This window comes from Pipistrellus kuhlii, unplaced genomic scaffold (assembly GCF_014108245.1).
Source record: "Pipistrellus kuhlii isolate mPipKuh1 unplaced genomic scaffold, mPipKuh1.p scaffold_m20_p_2, whole genome shotgun sequence".
NCBI classification, from domain to species: Eukaryota; Metazoa; Chordata; class Mammalia; order Chiroptera; family Vespertilionidae; genus Pipistrellus; species Pipistrellus kuhlii.
In genome coordinates, this window is record NW_023425515.1 from 156,042,755 (window position 1) to 156,064,418 (window position 21,664).

The 21,664-nt window shown below is 39.3% G+C and overlaps 1 protein-coding gene across 1 annotated transcript in view; it reads left to right on the forward strand.

The window, feature by feature from the left end:
- Positions 1-21,393, forward strand: part of CUNH1orf87 (chromosome unknown C1orf87 homolog) — a 78,222-nt gene extending 56,829 nt beyond the window's left edge. The window contains exons 8-11 of the mRNA XM_036445610.2: positions 4,517-4,581; positions 10,313-10,392; positions 13,666-13,873; positions 20,952-21,393. Coding sequence (XP_036301503.1) covers positions 4,517-4,581; positions 10,313-10,392; positions 13,666-13,873; positions 20,952-21,112 — 514 coding nt within the window. The 3' untranslated portion in view covers positions 21,113-21,393. The remainder of the gene's footprint in view (positions 1-4,516; positions 4,582-10,312; positions 10,393-13,665; positions 13,874-20,951) is intronic.
- Positions 21,394-21,664: the final 271 nt, after the last annotated feature.

The following is a 21,664-nucleotide window of genomic DNA, read 5'->3' on the forward strand; positions in this document are numbered from 1 at the left end:
CTGGCACCACCTTCACTCTGGCCATAGCTGCCTTTCTGCAAAGGCTCCAGCCTGCAGCCACCTTTTTTACCTTCCTAAACTGCCCAGAGGCCTGGAGCTGCTGGGGTAGTGTGGAATGCCTGTGTCCCTTCCTGCCCCAGCACCTGCATATGCAAATTAGCCCACTATCTTTGTATTGATTTGCATACTCACTCCTGATTGGCTGATGGGTGTCATGAAGGGATGGTCAATTGGCATCTTTCTCTTTTATTAGTGTAGATGTTTACATCAGCAAACCTTTTCTATAAAGGGCAAGAGAGTAAATGTTTTAGGTTTTGTGGATCTACAGTCTGTTGCAACTACTCAATTATATGATCATAGCCTGAAAGCAGTAAAAAAAGCAACACATAACTAATAGATGTGTTACAATAAAATATTATTTATCAAATAAAAGAGTAACCAGTACTCAACAAAAAAGCAAAATTAACACTAAAAATAATTTCATAATGTCAATTTTGAGAGGTTCCCACAAAATCTGAAGAACAGAGAACAAAATAAGATACAATAGTAGATGTAGAAGAATAAGACTAAATCAAACCCCCAAAGCCTTGGTATCCTATATAATTCCTATATAATAAAGTGCCACTATGCTAATGGCCGTGACACCCTCATGCCATTGTGACGAATCAGCAGGAGGCTGTGTGCATGTGCACAGCAGGGCATAGCCTCCATGTTGCTCTGGAGGTGGGGTGGAAGTGGGGAGGTGCAGTATGAAGGCAGGACCATACTGTGGTGGGGAGAGCATGTGTGAGAGCTTATAGTGCCCCCCTCACCAGTCCTTTACTACCCATTGCTAACACTCAGCACACACACCAGCCACCTGCCAGAGGAAGTAGTGCAGCATGCACGCTGCCAGGAAGCGGTGCTCAAAACTCTGTAGCAGGTGGGAAGCTTCCACACTCTCCTCCGGTGCCATGACAAGGCAGAGCCACCACATTGCTCTAGAGATGGAGCAGAAGTGGGGAGGCACCTGGAGAAGAAGGAACCAGCCTGAGAAGACTCATAGGACTGAGGGCGGAGCTTGAAGTAGCCAGAGAAGGCTGAAGGGGTTGGAGATGCAGCCAGGCTCGCTTGAGCTCTGGGTGGTGAGGTTAGGGTGTCAAGACGCGTGGCAGGTGGGTGGGCAGGACACATGTGGGTGGCAGGAGCAACATGATTTTGCTTGTTGTAAAATAAGAAAACAGAAAAATTGTTCATGATATAAAAACAAAAATTGCAACTGAAGAAACTTTGCAAAGATGGGAAAAGAGAAAAAAGTTCTCTGTGTACAGATGAAAATGATTCACATTGCTTTAAAATAAAATAAGAAAAAAATGTAGCCCCAACTGGTTTGGTTCAGTGGATAGAGTGTTGGCCTGCAGACTGAAGGGTCCCAGGTTCAATTCTGGTCAAGGGCATGTACCTTGGTTGCGGGCACATACCCAGTGGGGGCTGTGCAGGAGGCAGTTGATTGATGTTTCTCTCTCATCGATGTTTCTAACTCTCTATACTTCTCCCTTCTTCTCTGTAAAAAAATCAATAAAATATATTTTAAAAAGAAAGAAAGAACAAATGTACCCATATCAATCCTGACAAAATGTATGTATTAAAAAGACAAAGAAAAGTATTTAAGGCTCTCGGCCAAAAACAAAATAAAACTAAACCAGAGCAAATAAAAGGAAAAATAATTACAAATGAACAAAAAATCAGACGAACCTCAAACTTCTGCAATAGTAAATGTCAGAAGACAGTGGAGCTGTGCTCATGGAATTCCAGAGAGGGAAATGGAAATGTAAGATCACATAGTACAATGGTCAAGGGCACAGGATTTGAGTCAGACAGCCAGGGTTTACATCCTGGCAGCCTCATTGATCCATGTACTGGGCAAGTTATCTACATGTCTCAAAAAGTGGTTTTTTCAGTAAAATGAGAAATGCACATAAAGTCCTCAGAAAGTTAACTGAAGGCCATTTTAACATAATAAATTAAATCAAAGTTTGAATTTGAACTCAGATCTGTCTGAATCTAGGATCAGCCTCACAGACGTGTCCTGATTTCTTTGACTTGATATTAGGAGTTTGGCCTCTGCTTCTGTGATTAGAATTATAGTCTTGTTATGACACCCAGAGCCCATTCTCATATATAGCTTTTTAAAGGTGGTAAGGTCAAATAAAGAATATGTAAGATTGTACCTTGGGTGATTGGCACATAATGCAATTTACAGATGAAGTATCATAGAATGGTACACTTGAAACCTATATAATTTTATTAACCAGTATCATCCCAATAAGTTTAATTAAAAATATAGATGAAAACATTTTATTCAAATAATCTTAAGAAATGTGTTGGTCATATTAGTCCTATGCACCATATAAATAAGGTAATATTCAAACTCAATACTTAGAAAATTTTCCCACAGTCTCCTTCCCCTACTAGCACCACATGATCAAGAAGGGGCAAGAAAGCTAAAACGGGTTTGGCTCAGTGGATAGAGCATTGACCTGCAGACTGAAAGGTCCCAGGTTCAATTCTGTTCAAGGGCATGTACCTTGGTTGCAGGGACATCCCTAGTAGGGGGTGTGCAGGAGACAACTGATTGATAATTCTCTCTCATCGATGTTTCTAAATCTCTATCCCTCTCTCTTCCTCTCTGTAAAAAAATCAATAAAATATATCTAAAAAAAAAGGGGGGGGGGGGGGACAAGTGCGTTTCTGGTGCCATTTTGTCCAGAGGCTTCATCTCATATTTAATAACTCCAATCAGTTCTGAAAAAAATAAATGTTATGCAGTGTGAAAGTATGAATATATCTGGGTTTTGTTTGTCAGGCTGTTGTTTTTCAACAGATTAAAAGATGCTCTAGATATAAGGTTGGCCCTCCTGAGAAGGCCTAGAAATAAATTGCAGCAAATGTAAAAGACAGAAACTACTTCTACTGCAGTTTATTTCCAGATCTGTGCTAATATCAGATCCTGCTTATCCTGCCTTGCCTAGCCTTCAGCAGCTGATGTAGTCATCAGCTTATCTGGCTTCCGGTTCTATATACCTATGCTTGATGTACTTATGTGCCCCAAAATAAATGAAGCTCTGGAGGCCATATTTGTCTATACTAATCTAAGAACTTTGCTAATTTGTAATATCATGTACAGGAAAAGTTTTATGCAATGTAAGCAAAACTAGTTATATAGCTAACAAATTATTTTTATTTGAAGAGAATACAATCACGTGAAAACCTAGGACATATATCTCACAACTTGCTCTTTCTTTTTGCTTAACTTCTTATGGATAATAAGGAGATAAAAATTCTAATCAGATATAATATGGTTGCTAGTAACAGAAACTGCCCTTGGCTAACATAAGCAAAATAAATGTTTGAAAGGATGTGAAATATTACACAAAATTGGAGGAGGGAATGGGAACTTCAGGAAGTACCAAACCAAAAATTAGGAAAGATAGAGAGACAGAGCCTGAGAGAGAGAAAGAGGAATTGGGAGTGGAGAAAGTGATAGATAGTGATTATTCAGACAAGGTGTATCACAGCACTATCCAGGGAAGGGAATGGGACCTTGATTGTGGTCCATTGCCCCAGATAAAAACATATTTGTATATAAATGGAAAGTGGATGGATGCTGGACAAAAAAATATAAGTGATTTTCCAATACCAAAGCATTCCTAAAGTACTTGTAAGCTTACATGACTCTGATTGTCACATGCAGATGTATTGCTCAATGCAATTTCTGCTTCGGGACTTTGCTAAATAGTGTCTATTTGCACTCAGCACTCATTCCTATTCCCTTCTATTCTCTTTCCTGTGTTGCAATATATCTCATATTTGGAAAGGCTGAAAAGAACATTTTTTAAAACTCTCTTGACACCAAAGTTCTGAAATTGATTTAAGTTCCATCAGAGATTTAAAAGACAGAAGGAAGTAGGACAAATATATTTTAAGTATTTACTTTCCCTGCAGTAGTAGGAACCTCAGACCCCGGCAGGCATCAGTTTTCCAGTGGTCAAAATACAGTTGATGACAGCCAAGTCATCAACCTCATGGTCAGGGGCAACTGAGACATGAGCCAGAATTTCCTGCAATGTCCTGGTTTCTAGATTATATCTGCTGATGGAGGTTGGTCCCTGAGCCTAGCAGCAGACATCAACTTCCATTCTACTGGCCTTGCAGTCATTTGTGGGCACCTATTCCTTATATTAAAGCTCCTTATATAAAGGAGCTTCTGTTTCCTACATTTCACCCTGAATGATTCAGGTGTCAGAAAGCTCCTTCAGGCCCTGCAAGAGTGGCTCAGTTGGTTGAGTGCCCTCCCTGCACAGAAAGGTTGCTGGTTGATGTCAGGGCACATACTTGGGTTTCCAGTTTGATATCTCTCTCCCTCTCTCTCTCTCTCTCTCTCTCTCTCTCTCTCTCTCTCTCTCTCTCTCTCTCTCTCTCTCTCTCCCAGAGCAATGATATTGACCACCAATATTTTGTCTCCATTTTTGCACAGATGGCAGAATTTTGTTGAGTTGTTGAGCAGAGCTTCCTCTGATTTGTCTTCTGATTTGCCTACAGGTGAGTTTAGTAATATTGTTCCTCTGAGGACCTCCTATTTCCCAGAGCTATTGTTGACTCTGATGCTTAGCTCCAACTGTTTGCTTGTTGGGTTTGATTTCATTGCTCCCAGAAATGTAAATGGCTCACCAGTGCAGAAAAAATAAGAGTGAGAATTACCTTAATGACTATTCTTTTAGGACAGTTGGATCATAAAATGCATAACTCTCCAATTTGTATGATATCATGAAGTATTCTCTAGTATTATCCCTTTATGGTGAATCCAGCACACTTATGGAAGTTGGTATTATTATTTTTTATATATTTTATTGATTTTTTACAGAGAGGAAGAGAGAGGGATAGAAAGTTAGAAACATCGATGAGAGAGAAACATTGACCAGCTGCCTCCTGCACATCCCCTTCAAGGGATGTGCCCGCAACCAACGTACATGTCCTTGATGGAATCGAACCTGGGATAGTTCAGTCTGAAGGCCGATGCTCTATCCACTGAGCCAAACCAGTTTCGGTGGAAGTTGGTATTATTTATTGAAACTTTAATCATGCAGCTCTTTAGATCAAGGGTACAGACCTATCTGACTGATAGCTCACAAAATACTACTCCACACCCATGTGTGTGTGTTTGTGTGTGTGTATATTTATGGCAGAACTTTTTAATGTTTTAATAAATGAAAACAACATAAAAATTATTTAGTAATCATTTCCTTAGATGACAAATATCCAACTGATAAAACTATGCAACTGTAATAACCTGGCTGGCCTAATACAGGAAGATTTCCAAGACATATTATTAAGCAAAATTATAAGGATGAATTGGACAAAATATTTAGCAACTGGGAAGTTTTAAATATGACAGGTAAAAAAATATGCATTGATATTAATCTGCTGTTGCAATTTCTCTATGTACTATATCCATCAACCATTTACTAATTACCTTAAGATCAAAATGCAAGGTATTGAGCATCTGGGGGTGGGGAAATATGTAAGTTTCTATTTTAACTGAAAACAAAAACCTTACAAGGTATGTCAAACAGAGAAAACTCACAACAAGAAATTGGGGTATTGGTTATAGGAATATTGAGAGACTGAGAGAGCAAAAAGAGGATAGTGAGTGTGTTCATTTCCTTAGTGCTGCAGTAACAAAATGCCACAAACTGGGTGGCTTAAAATAATAGGAATTTATTCTCTATACTTCCAGAAGTCTGAAATCAATCATTTCCCTCTGAAGGCTCTAAAAAAGAATCCTTTCTTGCTTCCTCCAGGTTTGGGGGCCCAAAGCATTCCTTGGCTGTGTCTGCATAAGTATAAACCCCATCTCTGTCTTCTCATGGCTTTCCTTCTTCTGTTTCCCTCTTTCTAATTCTTCTCTCTTTTCTCTTATGAAGGCACCACTCTTCATTGGACATAAGACCCACCCTAGTCTTCAACTCTTTGACACCAAACCTGGAGTTGAAATATTCCTTCCACACCACACACTGGGATGGGGAGGAGTGGGCCACAGAAAGCAAAAGACAGTTGCCATTACTATAAGAGAGTAATGAAGGGAAGAATATCAGAGAAGGGATGAATGCTGGGAAGCCAAAATAATAAAAAATCAACTCCAGGCACATGCATGGCTCATTGAGGCCCTTTAGTTGTGTGAATACTTGACCCACTTATCTTCCCTTTACATTCTGGGTCTGAGAGGCTCTCTTCTCAGCTATTGCTGGGACACACTAAGAAGGCTCTCTGAAATCTTTGCCCTTGACATAGTTTTCTTCTGGAATGCTCTTTCCCCAGACATTTTTATGCCTTTCTCTCTTGTTTCCTCACTCATGGATCTATTTATATGTCACTTCAGAGGGGTTTTTGGCAAATTCCCAATCTAAAATAGCAAACACCACTATGTTCTATGCCCATAATTGGCTTTAGATGTATTCTTAACATTTATCACTACTTGACATTATTTTACATATCTATTTGTTTGCCCCACCACTGGAATGCACACTCCATTAAAAGATTATGTCTTGTTCATAGTTGTATTATAGTGCCTAGAATGGAGCCTAGTATAGAGTAAGCACTTAACAAATGCTTGTTGAATAAATAAATGAATTAGAATCCCAAACCTATCCCTACCACTGTTGTCATAAGCAGGTAACTGAAACTTTCATTGCCTCTGTTTCCTCATCTGTCAAATGGAGATAGTTTCTACCTCACAGGGTTAAACTCAAGATAAGAAAACATGAGGGAAGTGCCTGGACTATATAGATATTTGACATATATTGTTTTCCTTCTCACAAAAACTTCATTCTGTAGGTCCATTGAGACCAGAAGCCAGTATTTAAATTTGTTTTTAGCTACCCTGGCTTCACTAGAAAATTATCTAGGGAATTCTTTACAAGTCCTGAGCTGGGTTCTCACCCCTAGAGATTCTGATTTCATTGGCCTGATGTGATGCCTGGGAACTGATAATGTTCAAAGCTCCCCAGATATGAGCATGTTAGCAGCCAGCACTGAAGGCCACTGATTCAAGTTATTTGGGGGGAGTCAGCAGATGGGGGAGGACAGGAGAGTGGGGAGAGGGAGGAATGGGAGCACTGACTGTGTAACTATCAGAATCCACGGGAAGCCCTGTAAAACCTGACCCTTCTAACACCTGGAAATCTCTAGAAGCCAGCTTGGCTGATTTCCTCCAGTACAAATCTTCAGCTGGCAAGTTGACTAGACAGATGGTTATTATTTATCCTTCCTGCTGTGTTAGAAAGAAAAAAAAATTGTTCTGCCTTGGGGTTTGTCCACGGATTCTTACATGTGCAAATCATTAGCTTTTTATAGGCTTATAGGTATTAGGAGGAAGACAGAGAAACTTAAAAGACACCCCTGTATTTTCTCCTAAAAGAAGTTTCAGAAGTGCAGACAGTAAAGAGAAACTGAACTAGGACAAAGACTAGATTCTAGACCTTATACTAAAAGGAATAATGCGTATGAACAGTGCCCAGAAGAATGCCTGACACATCTAGTTAATGTTAAATCCTCTTCTAGACATGCTTATGGTCATATAATTATAACTAGAGGCCCAATGCACAAAATTCATGCAAGCGGTTTGGCCCTCATATTTCCTTCCAGCCTTCGGCTGTGCAGTCTAATTAGCATATTATGCTTTTATTATTATAGATAAAACAACAACAAATAATAAATCCTGTTTTGAGCATCTTCTCCATGTTAAGAAGTTTTTAAAAATCCCCATGGTACTGGAGATTACTGATATCATTCCCTTTTCATAAATGACAAAATTAAAATCCAAAAGGAAAGAAGCAGAATAGCATTTGGGTCTGATACCGAAATCCACCTTTCTGCCCTTATGTTATATACTGTTTCTAGAATCCCTTTAACTCTCTGACTCTGTGTTTCAGAATAATGTGAACCTTTTTTCATTTACAGGAAACATAAAGCTTCTTTTACATTCTGGGTGAAATAAGCAGGGACCATTGCTACTAAGTTCCCATGACAACTTAAGTTTTCAGCAGATGAAATTAGACCTGCCTGGAAGAGGCAGCCCTAACTGGTTGTCATCAAGATCCTTATTAAGCATCTATTAATTTTTACTCTGTATCATGGCTGGGTTAAGTATGGGAGGATACAGAAATACAGAGAAAACTCCTTCTCTTCTAGGGCCTGAAAGGAACTGGGGAGACAGAATTATATATGTAGTGATTTTATTTACCAAACTCCAAATTAAGGCACAAGGTTATTCACTTAGTCAACAAGCATGCATTGAGTCCTTATTCTAACACTGGGTACTGGGGCTTCAGAGGAGATTATGATATTGCATTGTTTTCTCCATCAAAAAACTGAGGGAGAAGATTCTTAATGACTTGCAGGTGCAGTGTTAAAAGCCTAACAAAAGGCTTTTAATCTGATAGATGAATACTTATATAAACATGCTTCGATAGGTAATTCTATTAATTAACATTTAGTGAACACTTGCTGTGCTGGAGGTATTTGCTTTATCTTTTCTAGTTCATTTAATTTTCACAATAGCCTCTAGGTGGCGTTCTCCACATTTTACAGAAGGAGCAATTGAGACACAAAGAGGTCAAGTAACTTGCCCAAGGTCATGCAGCCAGTAGAGAAAGGAGTCAGAACTTACTAAAAAACTAGAGGCCCAGAGCATGACATTTGTGAACACAGGGGGCAGGGGGAGGGGGGGGGGAGGGTCCCTCAGCCTGGTCTGTGCCCTCTTTGCAGTCTGGGAGCCCTCAGGAGGAGAGGGCCTAAGCCATCAGTCAGACATCCTTAGAGCTACTGCAGAGACTGCAGAGGCTCCTGCCACTGAAGCTGTGCTTGCCAGCTGTGAGCCTGGTTCCTGGTGCACTGACCACCAGAGGGCAGCTCCTGCATTGAGCATCTGCACCTTAGTGGTCAGTGCACTTCATGGCAACTGGTGGTTCTGCCATTAGGTCAATTTGCATATTAGCTTACTATTATATAGGACTAGTGGCCTGGTGCATGAAATTCATGCATGGAGATGGGGATTGATGTGCCTCAGCCCAGCCTGCACCTTCTCCAAACTGGGAACTTTCAAAGGACATCCCTCTCACAATCCAGGACCGCTGGCTCCTAACCACTCCCCTGCCTGCCTGCCTGATCACCTCTAAGAACTCTGCCTGCCAGCCTGCTCACCACCAACTGCCTGCCCCTCCTTGCTGGCCTGCTCACCCTTAACTCCCAATTGCTCTCCCCTCCTGGACTGATCACCCTTAACCACCTCTGCCTTGGCCTTGCCACCATGCTTTTGTCCAAAAGGACGTTTAGAAGGTCTCCCAGTCTAATTAGCATATTACCCTTTAATTAGTATAGATAGTGAAACCCAACTCAGAAGCAGTATGTATTTCTTAATGTCACTCTTTAATCTGCATTAAATACTGGAGCTGAAGCATCCAGAAATCTGGACTGTGTAGTCATCACATAGATTTGCAAAATAAATCAGTAGCCAATCTGATGGAAGGTACTAAGTGATGAATGAGGAATACTCACAGTAACTCTTTGAGGGTTTTAGCAGAAGGTCTTTGGGTCTTTTTCCTGAATCCTAAAGAAATTTGTTCTATCCATGAAGACAGCCAACTGAGCAACTTGTAGAAGCCCTGGGTTAAGGAGGCTGTTCAAACATATGCCTGCACAGGACCTCTGACCACTCAAAGGAGCAAGGAAGTGAGAAGACTAAGGTTTTACTTGAACTTCAGGCACACACCTTTGTGGAGGGGGAGGCAGAAGTGCCTGCTTCTGTATTAAGAGACAGGACTACTCCCCAGACTGTAAAAGCCCTCCTGATTCAGGGAAGTTCAGGCTATCGTCTGTGCTTCTCTGGAAATCTCTGTACCAAGTGCACCCCACCATCACCTTTGCCTAGAAACTCCTATTCATGCTTCAGGTCCCCAGTTTAAGTGTCACTTCCTTCAAGAAGCCTTCTTTGATGCTCTAAAACTCACACATACCCCAAAATAAGTTTAAATATTTTCATATTCTCCTGTGTTGTGTTTATGATAGTTGGTAATGAAATGATAATTCTGCCTCCCTTTTGAGCGCTCTATCAGTCCAGAAATCGGCAATTCATGCCCACCAGTGTATCCCCACCACCCAACACAGTGCCAGCCATACAGCAGAGCCTCAACATCTTCTTTGCCTGGAGGCATATGTGTATGTATTAAAATGAAGAGACCAAACTAAACCCTTCCACTTTTTATTTCTTGTTCAGGAAAGGAAGGAAAGGAAGCCTCTGCCACCACAGTGCAGGCTGAAGGCCCTGAGATGTCTCAAGGCAAAACCGAACATATGGTACGCACCTGGCTGTATGAAGCTCGAGGAGGGCTTCAGCAGTCCTGCCCCTTCTGCCTCTGATGCTGGGTGGGGCCCTCCCTTCTGGGTTTTTTATTTCCACCCAGTGCCTTGATGTCAGATTATCTTTGACTTTGAGACTCTCCTTCAGCAGAGAAGGGAAGTAGGGCTCCTAGAGTGTGGGCTGGTCCCTGTCCTAGCCAACATGCATGCAGAGACCTCATCATCACTTGGTGATAGGCATGCCATCTGCCCCGAGAAACTGGACCTGTAGCATGTGTACAGGTGTCCCTCCAAAGCCTGTGACCCACCCACCAGCTGCTATCAAAATAAAGGATGGTCAGGAGACCTATTTTAACATCTTCAGCCCAGCTTCCCGAAACTGAGGGTGACCTTTTCACCAGACATCACATTTTAAAATATAATGGGTTCTTTCTTTGCTTTAAAAAAAAAAATCTGGCAAGCAATAAAAATCTGTTTTAATATTCCCAGCACTTAGCCAGGAGGAGATGCAGACAGAATTGAAAACCAGCCTGAGTTTTTCTGTTGTTGTTGTTTTTGAAATGCCCGGATTAGAACATAATTCATCTTAAAATGACGGGAGGCCTCTTCATGCACTTCACACTTTGAAATATTTTAGAAAAATAGTATCCATTTTGGCAAGCCGCTTGCAATGCAGGAAACAGCAGCAAATGCTTTCTCCTTGAGTGTTAAGTCTGTTGTGAATATGATTATGAAAAATAGACTTTGCTCTTTTATTTTGCCTCTTTTGGAGGGTTTTGCTGCATTTCTGCAATAATTGATGCTTCTCAATCCTGTATCAACAGAATTCAGAAAGGGAAATTGAAGTGGAGGTTTGGTAAAGCAACTTTCTTATTGCCCCAAATAAAATCACTCACTCATTCACTGATTCACCCAGGAAGCATGTCTTAAGAACTATGTTCCAGCCACTAGCCAAACCTTGAAGACAAATAAGTGGCTATGCCACAGGCCCAGTCTCCATTTCTCTGATGGAAGAGAGAGGTTCTCTAATAACTATTAATATTAGAACAGCCCACAGTAAGTGATATGGTAGAGAAAGGGGCTGCAAAGAAGCTGCAGAGAACTGCCCCTCACCCAGCTGACAAGGAAAGCTTCCCACAAGAAGTGAAATAAGACTCCTGTCTTGAAGGATAAGTAGGAGGAGCCCAACCAATCAGTGCATAAGTGGCAAGAGGAAACAGCATGTATAAGGCATAAAACAACCTCATTTTTCTCTGGTTCTATGTGGCTGGAGAAAAAGATGTATAAGTAGGACTGAAAGAAGATAGCAAGAGCAAGAACTTGAATGTTCTTATTTGCCGAGCAAAGCATTTGGACTTCATTTAGATGCAATGGGACCAAAACAGTATAAGATGTGTGAGTGAGTGAGTGAGTGAGTGCGTGAGTGAGTGAGTTAGCTTAATTCAGGTTCATACAAATTTACCCTTTCCCTGTCTTTAGTGGTCAAATAGAAAGTTGAACTATCTAAAGAAATATAAAGTTATTTAAAATCAGTTTCACACCTCCAAGGATCTCTTTGGACCCTCTAAATATCCACAAAACTATCCAAATGTGCTTTTACATGAGTAGATAATCTAAAGCTTCTTTCAGATTTCTAAAGTGACCCAAAGCTCTAACAAGTATAAGACTCCTTCACCACTCAATTTTCTTTATGTAGCCTGCAGCTTTTCCCAAAATTGATTTTATTAAAGAGGATTTTTTAATATTAATCTCTTAAAATGTACTGGTTGCTGATCCTCCATATGGGTACAATTTCATATATCATTCTGTTATTTTAAATGAAACAATTCTTCACATCCCTAGTAGCAGCTAAATCCACGTTTGTTAACAAACTCAAAACTTGGCTTCTTATTACAATTACTATTGTTTAGAACTATTGGATTTTTTTCATAGCTTATAAGTGAGAAGTTTGAAACAAAGGTATAAATATTAGAAAAACTCAGGTATTTGAAAGTTGGGGAGAAGCACAGATGTTATACACAAGTTAGAGGCATAATTCTATCGCAAATTAGTTAACATTCTTTGGATTGCAATTATGAGACTCAACTCTACCAGCATAATTTATTGGGTTAATAGAGAAGCATATTATGCTACCTAAAGTTAGAAATGTAACAATGAATTAAATCAGGCTCTTAGACATTATCATAACTTTCTCTCTCTTTTCTCTCCTCTCTTCTGTCAACTCTACATCTCTCTTATCTGTCTACCTACTTGTCTATCTATCTATCTATCTACCATCTATATCTCAAATGACCAGCTTTTACTCATTTCAGGTACACAGTGGAAAACCTGCTAGAGTACCTACCTCTTACCCAAAGATCTCCGTTTGTCTGTCTCCCTGTCTTTACCTCTCACAAATATTTCCAAAATCACTAGGCAATGTGTTTATTGTGACCCACTTTGTATTAGATGCCCAGCCCTATACTAAGTACTTAGATATATATTGGTTCTCTCTACAACTGTGAGAGAGCAGCAATTCCTGGAAAAGTGGAGTTGGGTAGAGCAAAATATAACCTGCTCTCTCTAAATGGTAGGTGACAGGATGGCCCAGTTGGGACTTGTTTCTCTGTTTATTCTTAAAAAAAATATCTATTTTATACTGAAGATGGGTTATGATACCAAAATGAACTAGACATAACCTCTACACTCTAGTTTTGTCTACCATTCAATGTATGATCTTAGCAATCACTTCCACTCACCTCAGTTTCCTTTGTTAAATGAATGGAATGGGCAGAACTAGAGATGCTTTATGGTCTGTTATAATTAGCCCACTAGCCTAAGGTAATATCACTGTTGTTTCAACCACTCTTTGTCAAGAAACTCACATTCATGATCCAGAGGTTTTCCCACCAATATGTTGTAAGCATTTCCTGAAGCCCATGCCCTGTTGGTGCTATTAATATGAAGATTAGGCTATCTTGAAAAGTCTCAGCAGTTACAAAAATTTTGCTTTGTGTAAATCAGAAATGAAACTGAATAAAAGTCATGATTTCACCCTTCTCTTTAAAAACACATACATGCACACTCAGAATGTAGCTTACATCTAACAACACTTGGCAGATATGGCCCAATGGCACTGAGGATTTGAAACTCATCCTCCAACCTTTATAAAGCCAGACCTTGCAATAAATCATACTAGTTGTGTGTCCTCGTCTTCGGCCAAAAGAGTGGAGGCACTCTGGCTGCTGAATGTGCTGCCAGTGAGATGCTTGTGTCTTTTTTTGTGTATAGAAATCTCCCAAAGAAAAGCTGCAGCCAGAAACCCTTCCTGCTGAGATTTCAGACCCCAAAGATACCCTGAGCTCTTTGAAGATCAGACCAGTCTCACAGCCATTTGGGAGTCCAGTGATGGAGAACAAATCTGAAGAATGTGAGATGTGGATTGACAGGTTCAGGAAGCTAGAAAATGCCCTCTACCTGTGTGATCTGAGTAATACAGGTGAGTGTGTGAGGCTGATATACCTTTCTTTTCATGTTCCAGTCTGAAAGTGGGACACATCTTTTTTCACTTCTTAAAAAATACAATTTTCATATAAACCTAGTGCTTGGCACTGTGCTAAGAACAATCAATAAATATAAAGATGAATCAAGATATGAATGAATCCCCCACCAGCTACTTACAGTTTCCTTGTGTCTCTGATCCTCTGTCCACTCTACTACCTGAGTCTAACCTATAATCCAATCTCATTCTCCTAAATAAAATACTTCAGCATGCCTGCTAACAGGCTAACTCTAAACTTCTTAGCAAGTCAAAACCTGGGCTCTATTCATCTGACTGACCAGTCTTTTCTCCTTCAATTGTTATTCTTTCAGCATATCTTACCCAGACATAATGAATAACTTGCCTTCCTCAACTGGCCTTGCTTTCTCCTGGAGTTTGCCTTTTCTAACCCTACACCCTCCATTTGAGCTGTTTGCCTCTTTTCTACCTACCCCACCGCCTGACACCTCCCATCTTTTCCACCTGGCTACTTAATACCTATAAATATTATATGTTGGAACTGAAGCACTATTCCTCTGAGACTTCCCTGATTTCCCCAGACAGACCCAGCCAAATCTTTATCTGATCTCTCAGGGTTCTTTAACATCCATTATTATATTTGATATTAGTGTATTTTTTTTTTAGTCTAAGGTAGGGGTGTCGAACTCAATCAGAGAAGGGGCCAAAATCTAAAATCCAGCCTAAATCGCGGGCCGAATGGTTTACTGAACAGTCATAAACTGTCATTGTGATGGAAACGCAGCGGAGTGCAGTGATGACAGCGTGGTGCGGGCCACATTGCAAGGCCTGGCGGGACGGATTTGGCCCTCGGGCCTTGTGTTTGACACATGTGGTCTAAGGGCTTAGTACTATCTCACCAGTAGACTAAATTACCTTTTTACTCAAGCACCTTACACAATTCTGTTTAACATAATTTTGAGGCAGCAAATAAATGCATGAATGTACACAAATAACTAAATCCAAGATGGAAGGTGCTAAATGCCATTAGGATGTGCCATGTGGGCATTCAGAGAAAGGAGAATTCCTTCCTAGTGAGGTGATCGGGACTGGATCGTAATGTGAAATGGATCATTAAGGTAAAAGGCAGTTTATATACAAAGGAATGAAATACAGGGTCCTCCCTGGCAAAGGTGCAAGTTGGCCAAGCAAAGTATTATGTATAAAGCTCAAAGCCAAGGAGTTTGGTTTGGTTTGGGTAGAATATAGGTGCTATTAAGAAGAATAGTAATTGAATGTCAGCTGTAAATTAAAACAAAAAATAAACAACTTTGAAATAAAATAATAAAAATTTTAAAGAAGAATATTAAATGATAGAGATGGATATATGAGATGGGACCAGATCTAGAAAGCTCTTAGATGCTGGACCAAGGAATTTGAACTTAATGAAAAGATAGTGAGTAGTTTCTAAGCAGGGGAATATGTGATAAAGTTGTACTTCATAAAAATCCTTGATTGTGTGCTTGAATAAAGATGAAAGAGAAAAAAGGAATGGAGGCCATTACAATGTCCAAGTGAGAGAATTAATTACAGAACCCAGAGACTTGGAGAATGGAAAGGAGAGAGCTTATAAAAAAGCACATGGACTGAAACTGTTGTATTTAATCACATATTGTGGTTAATGAAGAGTTAGTTTATGATATGTGGAATCTAAAAACATTGAACTCAAAGAAATGGAGATTAGAATTGTGGTTGCTAAAGAAAATGGGGAGACATTGATCAAAGGGTGCAAACTTTCAGTTATAAGAGCAGTAAGTTCAGAGGATCTAATGTGTAGGGTGGTGATTAAATAATATTCTTTGTATACTTAAAAATTGATATGAGAGTACAGCTTTTATGTTCTTACCATAACAGTATTGACAACAACAAAATGGTGATTATATGAAGTAAAAGTTATTTTAAATAAACTTATTGTGGTAAACATTTCTCAATATATATATATGTATCATCAAATCATCACATTGTACAACCTAAATTCATACACTGTTATATTTCAATAAAACTGAAAGTAATTAATTTTTTAAAAGTTAGCATACACATCATTACTCCCTAGAAGTAATTATACAACAATATAAATGCCTGTTTTTTCATTCTCTCTGTTTTTCTTTTTGTTTCATTTTTTTTTAATTTCCCAAGGAAATTAAATATAGACTGCATGAAGTATAACTACCCTCTATCACTCAAGGACTTGTAATAATTATAACAAAGAAAGGAAATTTTCCAATGAAAATTTATTTAGCTGAATCAAAAAATAATTTATTAAGCATCTCTTATGAGACCAGCACTGTACTAGAGACTTGACTGGGAGGGAAACAAGAAAGAATGAGACATGATCTCCGACCTCAAAGGGCTTTTAGGTAAGAAGGTAAAACACAGGAATTAACAATAGTTTGATACCAATCTTTAAAAAAAACAAACAAAAAAAAAAAAAAAACAGCATACAGTAAAGTATTACAATTAAAGACACACATAGAGTTAAAGAGTCCAAAGGACAGTGAGAGAGAGGAAAAGAAGCTCATTGTCTAATATGAGCTGGGATACTCAGAGAGGGCTCCATGCAAAAGAGAGGTTGAGATTAGCCTGAGGAGCAGTAGACTTTGGGTAAGTGGGTAGTGCATTCCAAGTTTGAAACCATCTTCTACAAAGTTTGGAAGTTGGAATGAAGTTTGGTGAAGGTTGTGAACAGGTCAGAACTTGAGACTCATGTTGGTTGAGTAGTGAAGTTGAGGCACTAATATGAATCCTGAAAGTTAGGGTGGGGCTTCATTCTCTACCCAGTATTCAGCAAAGGTTCACCCAGAGGACAACACAAGAAAAGCTGAGATTGATCATTTAGGGAAGATACTGGGGAAAAAAGGAGATTAAAAGGTTATTGAAATAATCATGATTCTACGTATTCAGACCAGTACTGTGAGAGTGGTGATGAGTTACAAACAAAAATGAAACAAAAACAGAAAACTGAGTAGAAATAAAAGACATTTTCAAAGAAACAAATGCTGACTTATAATGATGGATGATGGATCATAAACTTAGTTGCTAAGATACTTCCCAAAGACCAGGACCTTTCTCATGCTTCTAAACTGTTCTAAGGAAAAATGGCATTTTGTTGACTTTGGAGGCAGAGTTCAGCAGATCTGAAATGCCTTTCTCATGGCCTCTTTACTATTTATGTCTGTTTTCTCTGTTTCTATGAAATTCAGTAGTTCTTCAACAGCCAAGGAATGTGTCAGGCAGATCTGGAAACATCTATAACTATCTTTAATTAGGAAAGAGGATTAACTGAAGTCATTTTGTTGGCTTATTAACCCCAGTATTTAGCAGACCACCACTGCCCCATTCTAGACACTGAGCAGATGATACCTATTTTGCCCACTGATGAATCACTGTTCTTTATTATGTGTAAGGAAACATGTAGGCCAGGATGTCCTCCATCCAGGATGATGGCAGACCATCCATCATTAAATTGGCATTTCTGGGAACCTACTTGGTGCTTATTTTCTAATGGGGGTTGTCAAGAAAATATCCTTGGCCAAAGCCGGTTTGGCTCAGTGATAGAGCGTCGGTCTGCGGACTGAAAGGTCCCAGGTTCGATTCCGGTCAAGGGCATGTACCTTGGTTGCGGGCACATCCCCAGTAGGGGGTGTGCAAGAGGCAGCTGGTTGATGTTTCTCTCTCATCGATGCTTCTAGCTCTCTATCTCTCCCTTTCTCTCTGTTAAAAATCAATAAAATATATTTTTTTAAAAAGAAAAAATATCCTTGAAGAGAAGGAATAAGAAATGACTGAATAACTGATCATGTTTTCAAAAGAAGGAAGGGAAGTTGAGATAAATGTTGGGATGAATGGTAGATTTGGAATTTTCCCAGTGAACTAAAGGCTGGATAAAAAGTATTTTAGAGTTCAAGGTGACAGAATACAATGAGAGCCTTCAAGGACATTCTCTGGGTGGGTCTACACTTTACATGTACTGCCTCACTAACACCTCACATTAACCACATGTTGAAGGAATTAGTGTCCTTACTTTGGAGGAGAAAGCCAAGCTCAAAGTAGGAAGTTGAACAATAATTCAAATCCAGATCTATTGGACTTCCCACTACACCAAACTCCCATGATATACCGGAAAAACATTAGTTACTTTTGTTGCTTTGTTGACTTTTACCAAAAGACCTAAATTCAAGTTCAGATGTTATCAATTTCTGAGTCTTTAAAGCCAATCACTTATATTCTGTGACCTTTTCCCTCCTCTATAAAAGAGGAAGGATAATAATAAAATGTACCTCCCAGATCTGAAAAAGGGTCACATGATATCTGAATGTGCTTTGTGAACTATAGAATGAAGTGGATGCTAAAGAGGTTCTTCTTATTATTTCTTTCATTTTTATTCTGGTGGGAGAAGGGCCACCTTTCTATCACTAAGATGCATTTTAAGGGTTATTTTAGGCAGCTGTCCTGGGCTGCCCCTAATGACTGTAAATCAGACAGATACAAATTCCAGTCAATGGGCTTCTTTTTTTAATCCTTACCTGAGGATATGGTTATTATTATAATTATTATTATTATTATTGGATTTTGGTAACAGCGGAAGAGAGAGAGAGACAGAGAGAGAGAAATATTGATGAGAGAGAGAAACAAGAACAGTTGCCTCCACCAGAAAACGAACCTGCAAACTAAGTATGTGTCCTGACCTGGAATCAAACTTGAAACATTTGGAGGTATGGGACCACATTCCAACTAACCACCCAACCAGGGCAATGAACTTTTTTAAAAATATATTTTATTGATTTTTTTTTTACAGAGAGGAAGAGAAATGGATAGAGAGAATCATTGATCAGCTGCCTCTTGCACACCCAAGGTACATACCCTTGGCTGGAATCGAACCTGGGACCTTTCAGTCAACAGGCCGACACTCTATCCACTGAGCCAAACCGGTTTTGGTGGCAATGGACTTTTGTTTGACAGTAGGGAACCCCTACCAATGATAAAGCTTAGAAAGTAGTAGAAAATGTCCCCCTCCCCTACACACACACACTAGTGGTGATTCTTAAATGTGTTTTTAACACTATTTAAAATTTTTAATTAAAATATACACTGAAGTATATATGGATATATGTTTTTAATTATTTCTTTTTATTAAAATGCATTCTTATATATTTTAAACAATGTTGATGTTATAATTGCTATAATTATTCTCTGGTATTAACTGCATTAATGAGTGCTTCCTAGTTCTGGGCCTTTTGCTAAGCACTTGCTATTTTACTGATTTTTTTAATACAATTTTATTATCCCTATTTTAGAGTTGAAGAAACCTAGGCTCAAAAGGTTAAAGTACTTTTCCAAGGCAGACACTCCAAAGACAGGGTCTGAGAAAGTGTCCTGAGGGATCAATTCAGAGATCTGCAGCAATGTCCTTAGCCAACCCAATCCAGAGATCTGCAGCAATGTCCTTAGCTAACATCAAGGAAAAAGGTTTCTGCAGATGAAAGGACCAGCATTCTAATAGAAGAGAGAGACAATAAACAAATCTGAATAGGATAGAAACAAACAAACTGGGATAAGATGGGCAGGATATAGACTAGGACTGGACAAGAAAGAATAGAAGTGGAAGGCATAAATGACATTAGGACCACCTGTCTGTAGCCCACTGATAAGAACACCCATTGGATGGCAGCTCAGAGGGGCACATCTTGCTTAACAGTCCTTACACATTCCAATAGAAACAGTATTTGGTAACTTACACAGAGAAGGCAGACATCCACTAGACCTCTCTCTCATGGACTGGCAGTGGCTTTCGATAAATGACCAGGGGACCACCTTTGAGGTCTTTGAGAACAAATTTTACAATCATTTACTATACAGTCTGCACAAGTACAGGAAAGTAGTAAAGGAACATCTAAGGAATATATCGTTCATCCCGATATTTAAAATCTTCTCATTGATACTGCTAGCATAGAGCTTCACAATCAAGGAACATATCCAGAAAACAATATGAGCCTGACTAAAATTCTATAATCTAGAGAAGTGCTTTAATGCATGGACTTGAGCAACCTTGGACAAGTGATTTGCCATCTCCACGTCTGTTTCTCACTCCTAAAATGGGTTCTCATGGGGAGTAAATGAATTGTTATTGGTAAAATGCTTGTAGGAGTGAAACATGGTGAATTTATATGTAAGTATCAGTCATTATTGTTACTGTTGTTGCACTTTAGTTAATTTTTTGCATAGCTTTTAGCTCCAACTGGTTGGAAGTTCCTTGAAATAATAGACCAGCTTTATAACCCCTCTAGATTCCCAACTACAGTGTCTGACATATGTAAGTTCACAATTAGGGGCATATGAATGAGTCGTTGATCTTAGCTGCGAGTATGTTCAACACTTAAACTCTTTGCAACCTTTGAAATCTACCTAACCTTACCATGGAAAACACGTTGGCACTGGTATATATAACATGTGGATACCAGAGTAAATCCAATAATGATAAACATTGCCATCTCTAATAGACACATTCAGACTCTGAGCCACAAGAAGTTATGTGGTTTACCTGTGATTACACAGAAAGGTGGAAGGAGTCACAGTAAATACATTTCCAGAAAGACATGAGAATGCTTTTTGAATCCTGCATGTTTAGGAATATGTTTGGACACTTCACAGATAAAAATAAACCAGAACAATTAAAAATTATTTTTAGCAGACACCCATCTATTTCAAAACTTGGCTTTTTAAGTTTTATGGCCACAAAAAACAAGCTTAAATTGCTTTAGAATCTATCTACACATTTTACTGCCCCCCCCCCCAATCTCCTCTCCCCAAAGTCACCCTAAAAGTCCTCCTGGCATCTATGATGCATACCTGGACTAGAAATATCTTTTTAAGGTGTCACTTGATTTTTAAGAAGCTTAAAGTTTCAAAAATATTAGTATTTCATGATTACTCCAAAGTCATTCAAGCTAATACATTTTGTATTTTTTTTATTTTCTCTGTCCTCTTTCAAAAATGTCCCTCCAACCTCACCTAATCACAGGAGTCCTGGAGAAGGAACGAGCCAGGCGCCTCATTCACAACTACAACCTCATTTACAACCTGTCCCTGAGTCCTCGGAAAATCGACCAGGCCTTGAGGAGATTCCGTTCAGGAGAAAATATGCTCTTGGAACCAGCACTCCAGTACTTAAAGGAGCTATGATAACAAGCCCATATTGTGAGAACAGATGTTTGCTTTATCTCCCTTTTTACCCGCACACATGTTGATCCCCAGCCCAAATGTAGTGGTGGAGGCAGGCGCTGTCAGAGTAGAGGCCGATGCAGCTAATGTAGATGCTTTGGACTTGGCCTTGGTTTCTGGCTGTGATGCTCACTCATAAGCAGCTCAAAGTGATCTGAGAAAAATCAGGTTTTCTCTTTCGAGGTGGCAAGAACCCAATTTCTTAAAATCCCCTTCTATTCTAATAAAGCTTATTATGAATATCACATATTTTTTCTACATTGCTGATCAAGCTGTGTTTTTGCAAACCCTACATTTTCATATTATAAAAAACAGGCTAGATGTTGTCAATTCCCCAGAATGCCTGTCACATAATAGTCCTAAATACATCATTGTTGGATAAGTAAGTCAGCCTTTCTTCTAGTCACTGTTCTGGAAACGATTTCCACATTATAGGAAAAATAAAACTATTAACACTATATTATCTTAATACTAAGAAGTAGAATTCCACCTGAGGTTTTCAAAACAAGCCCA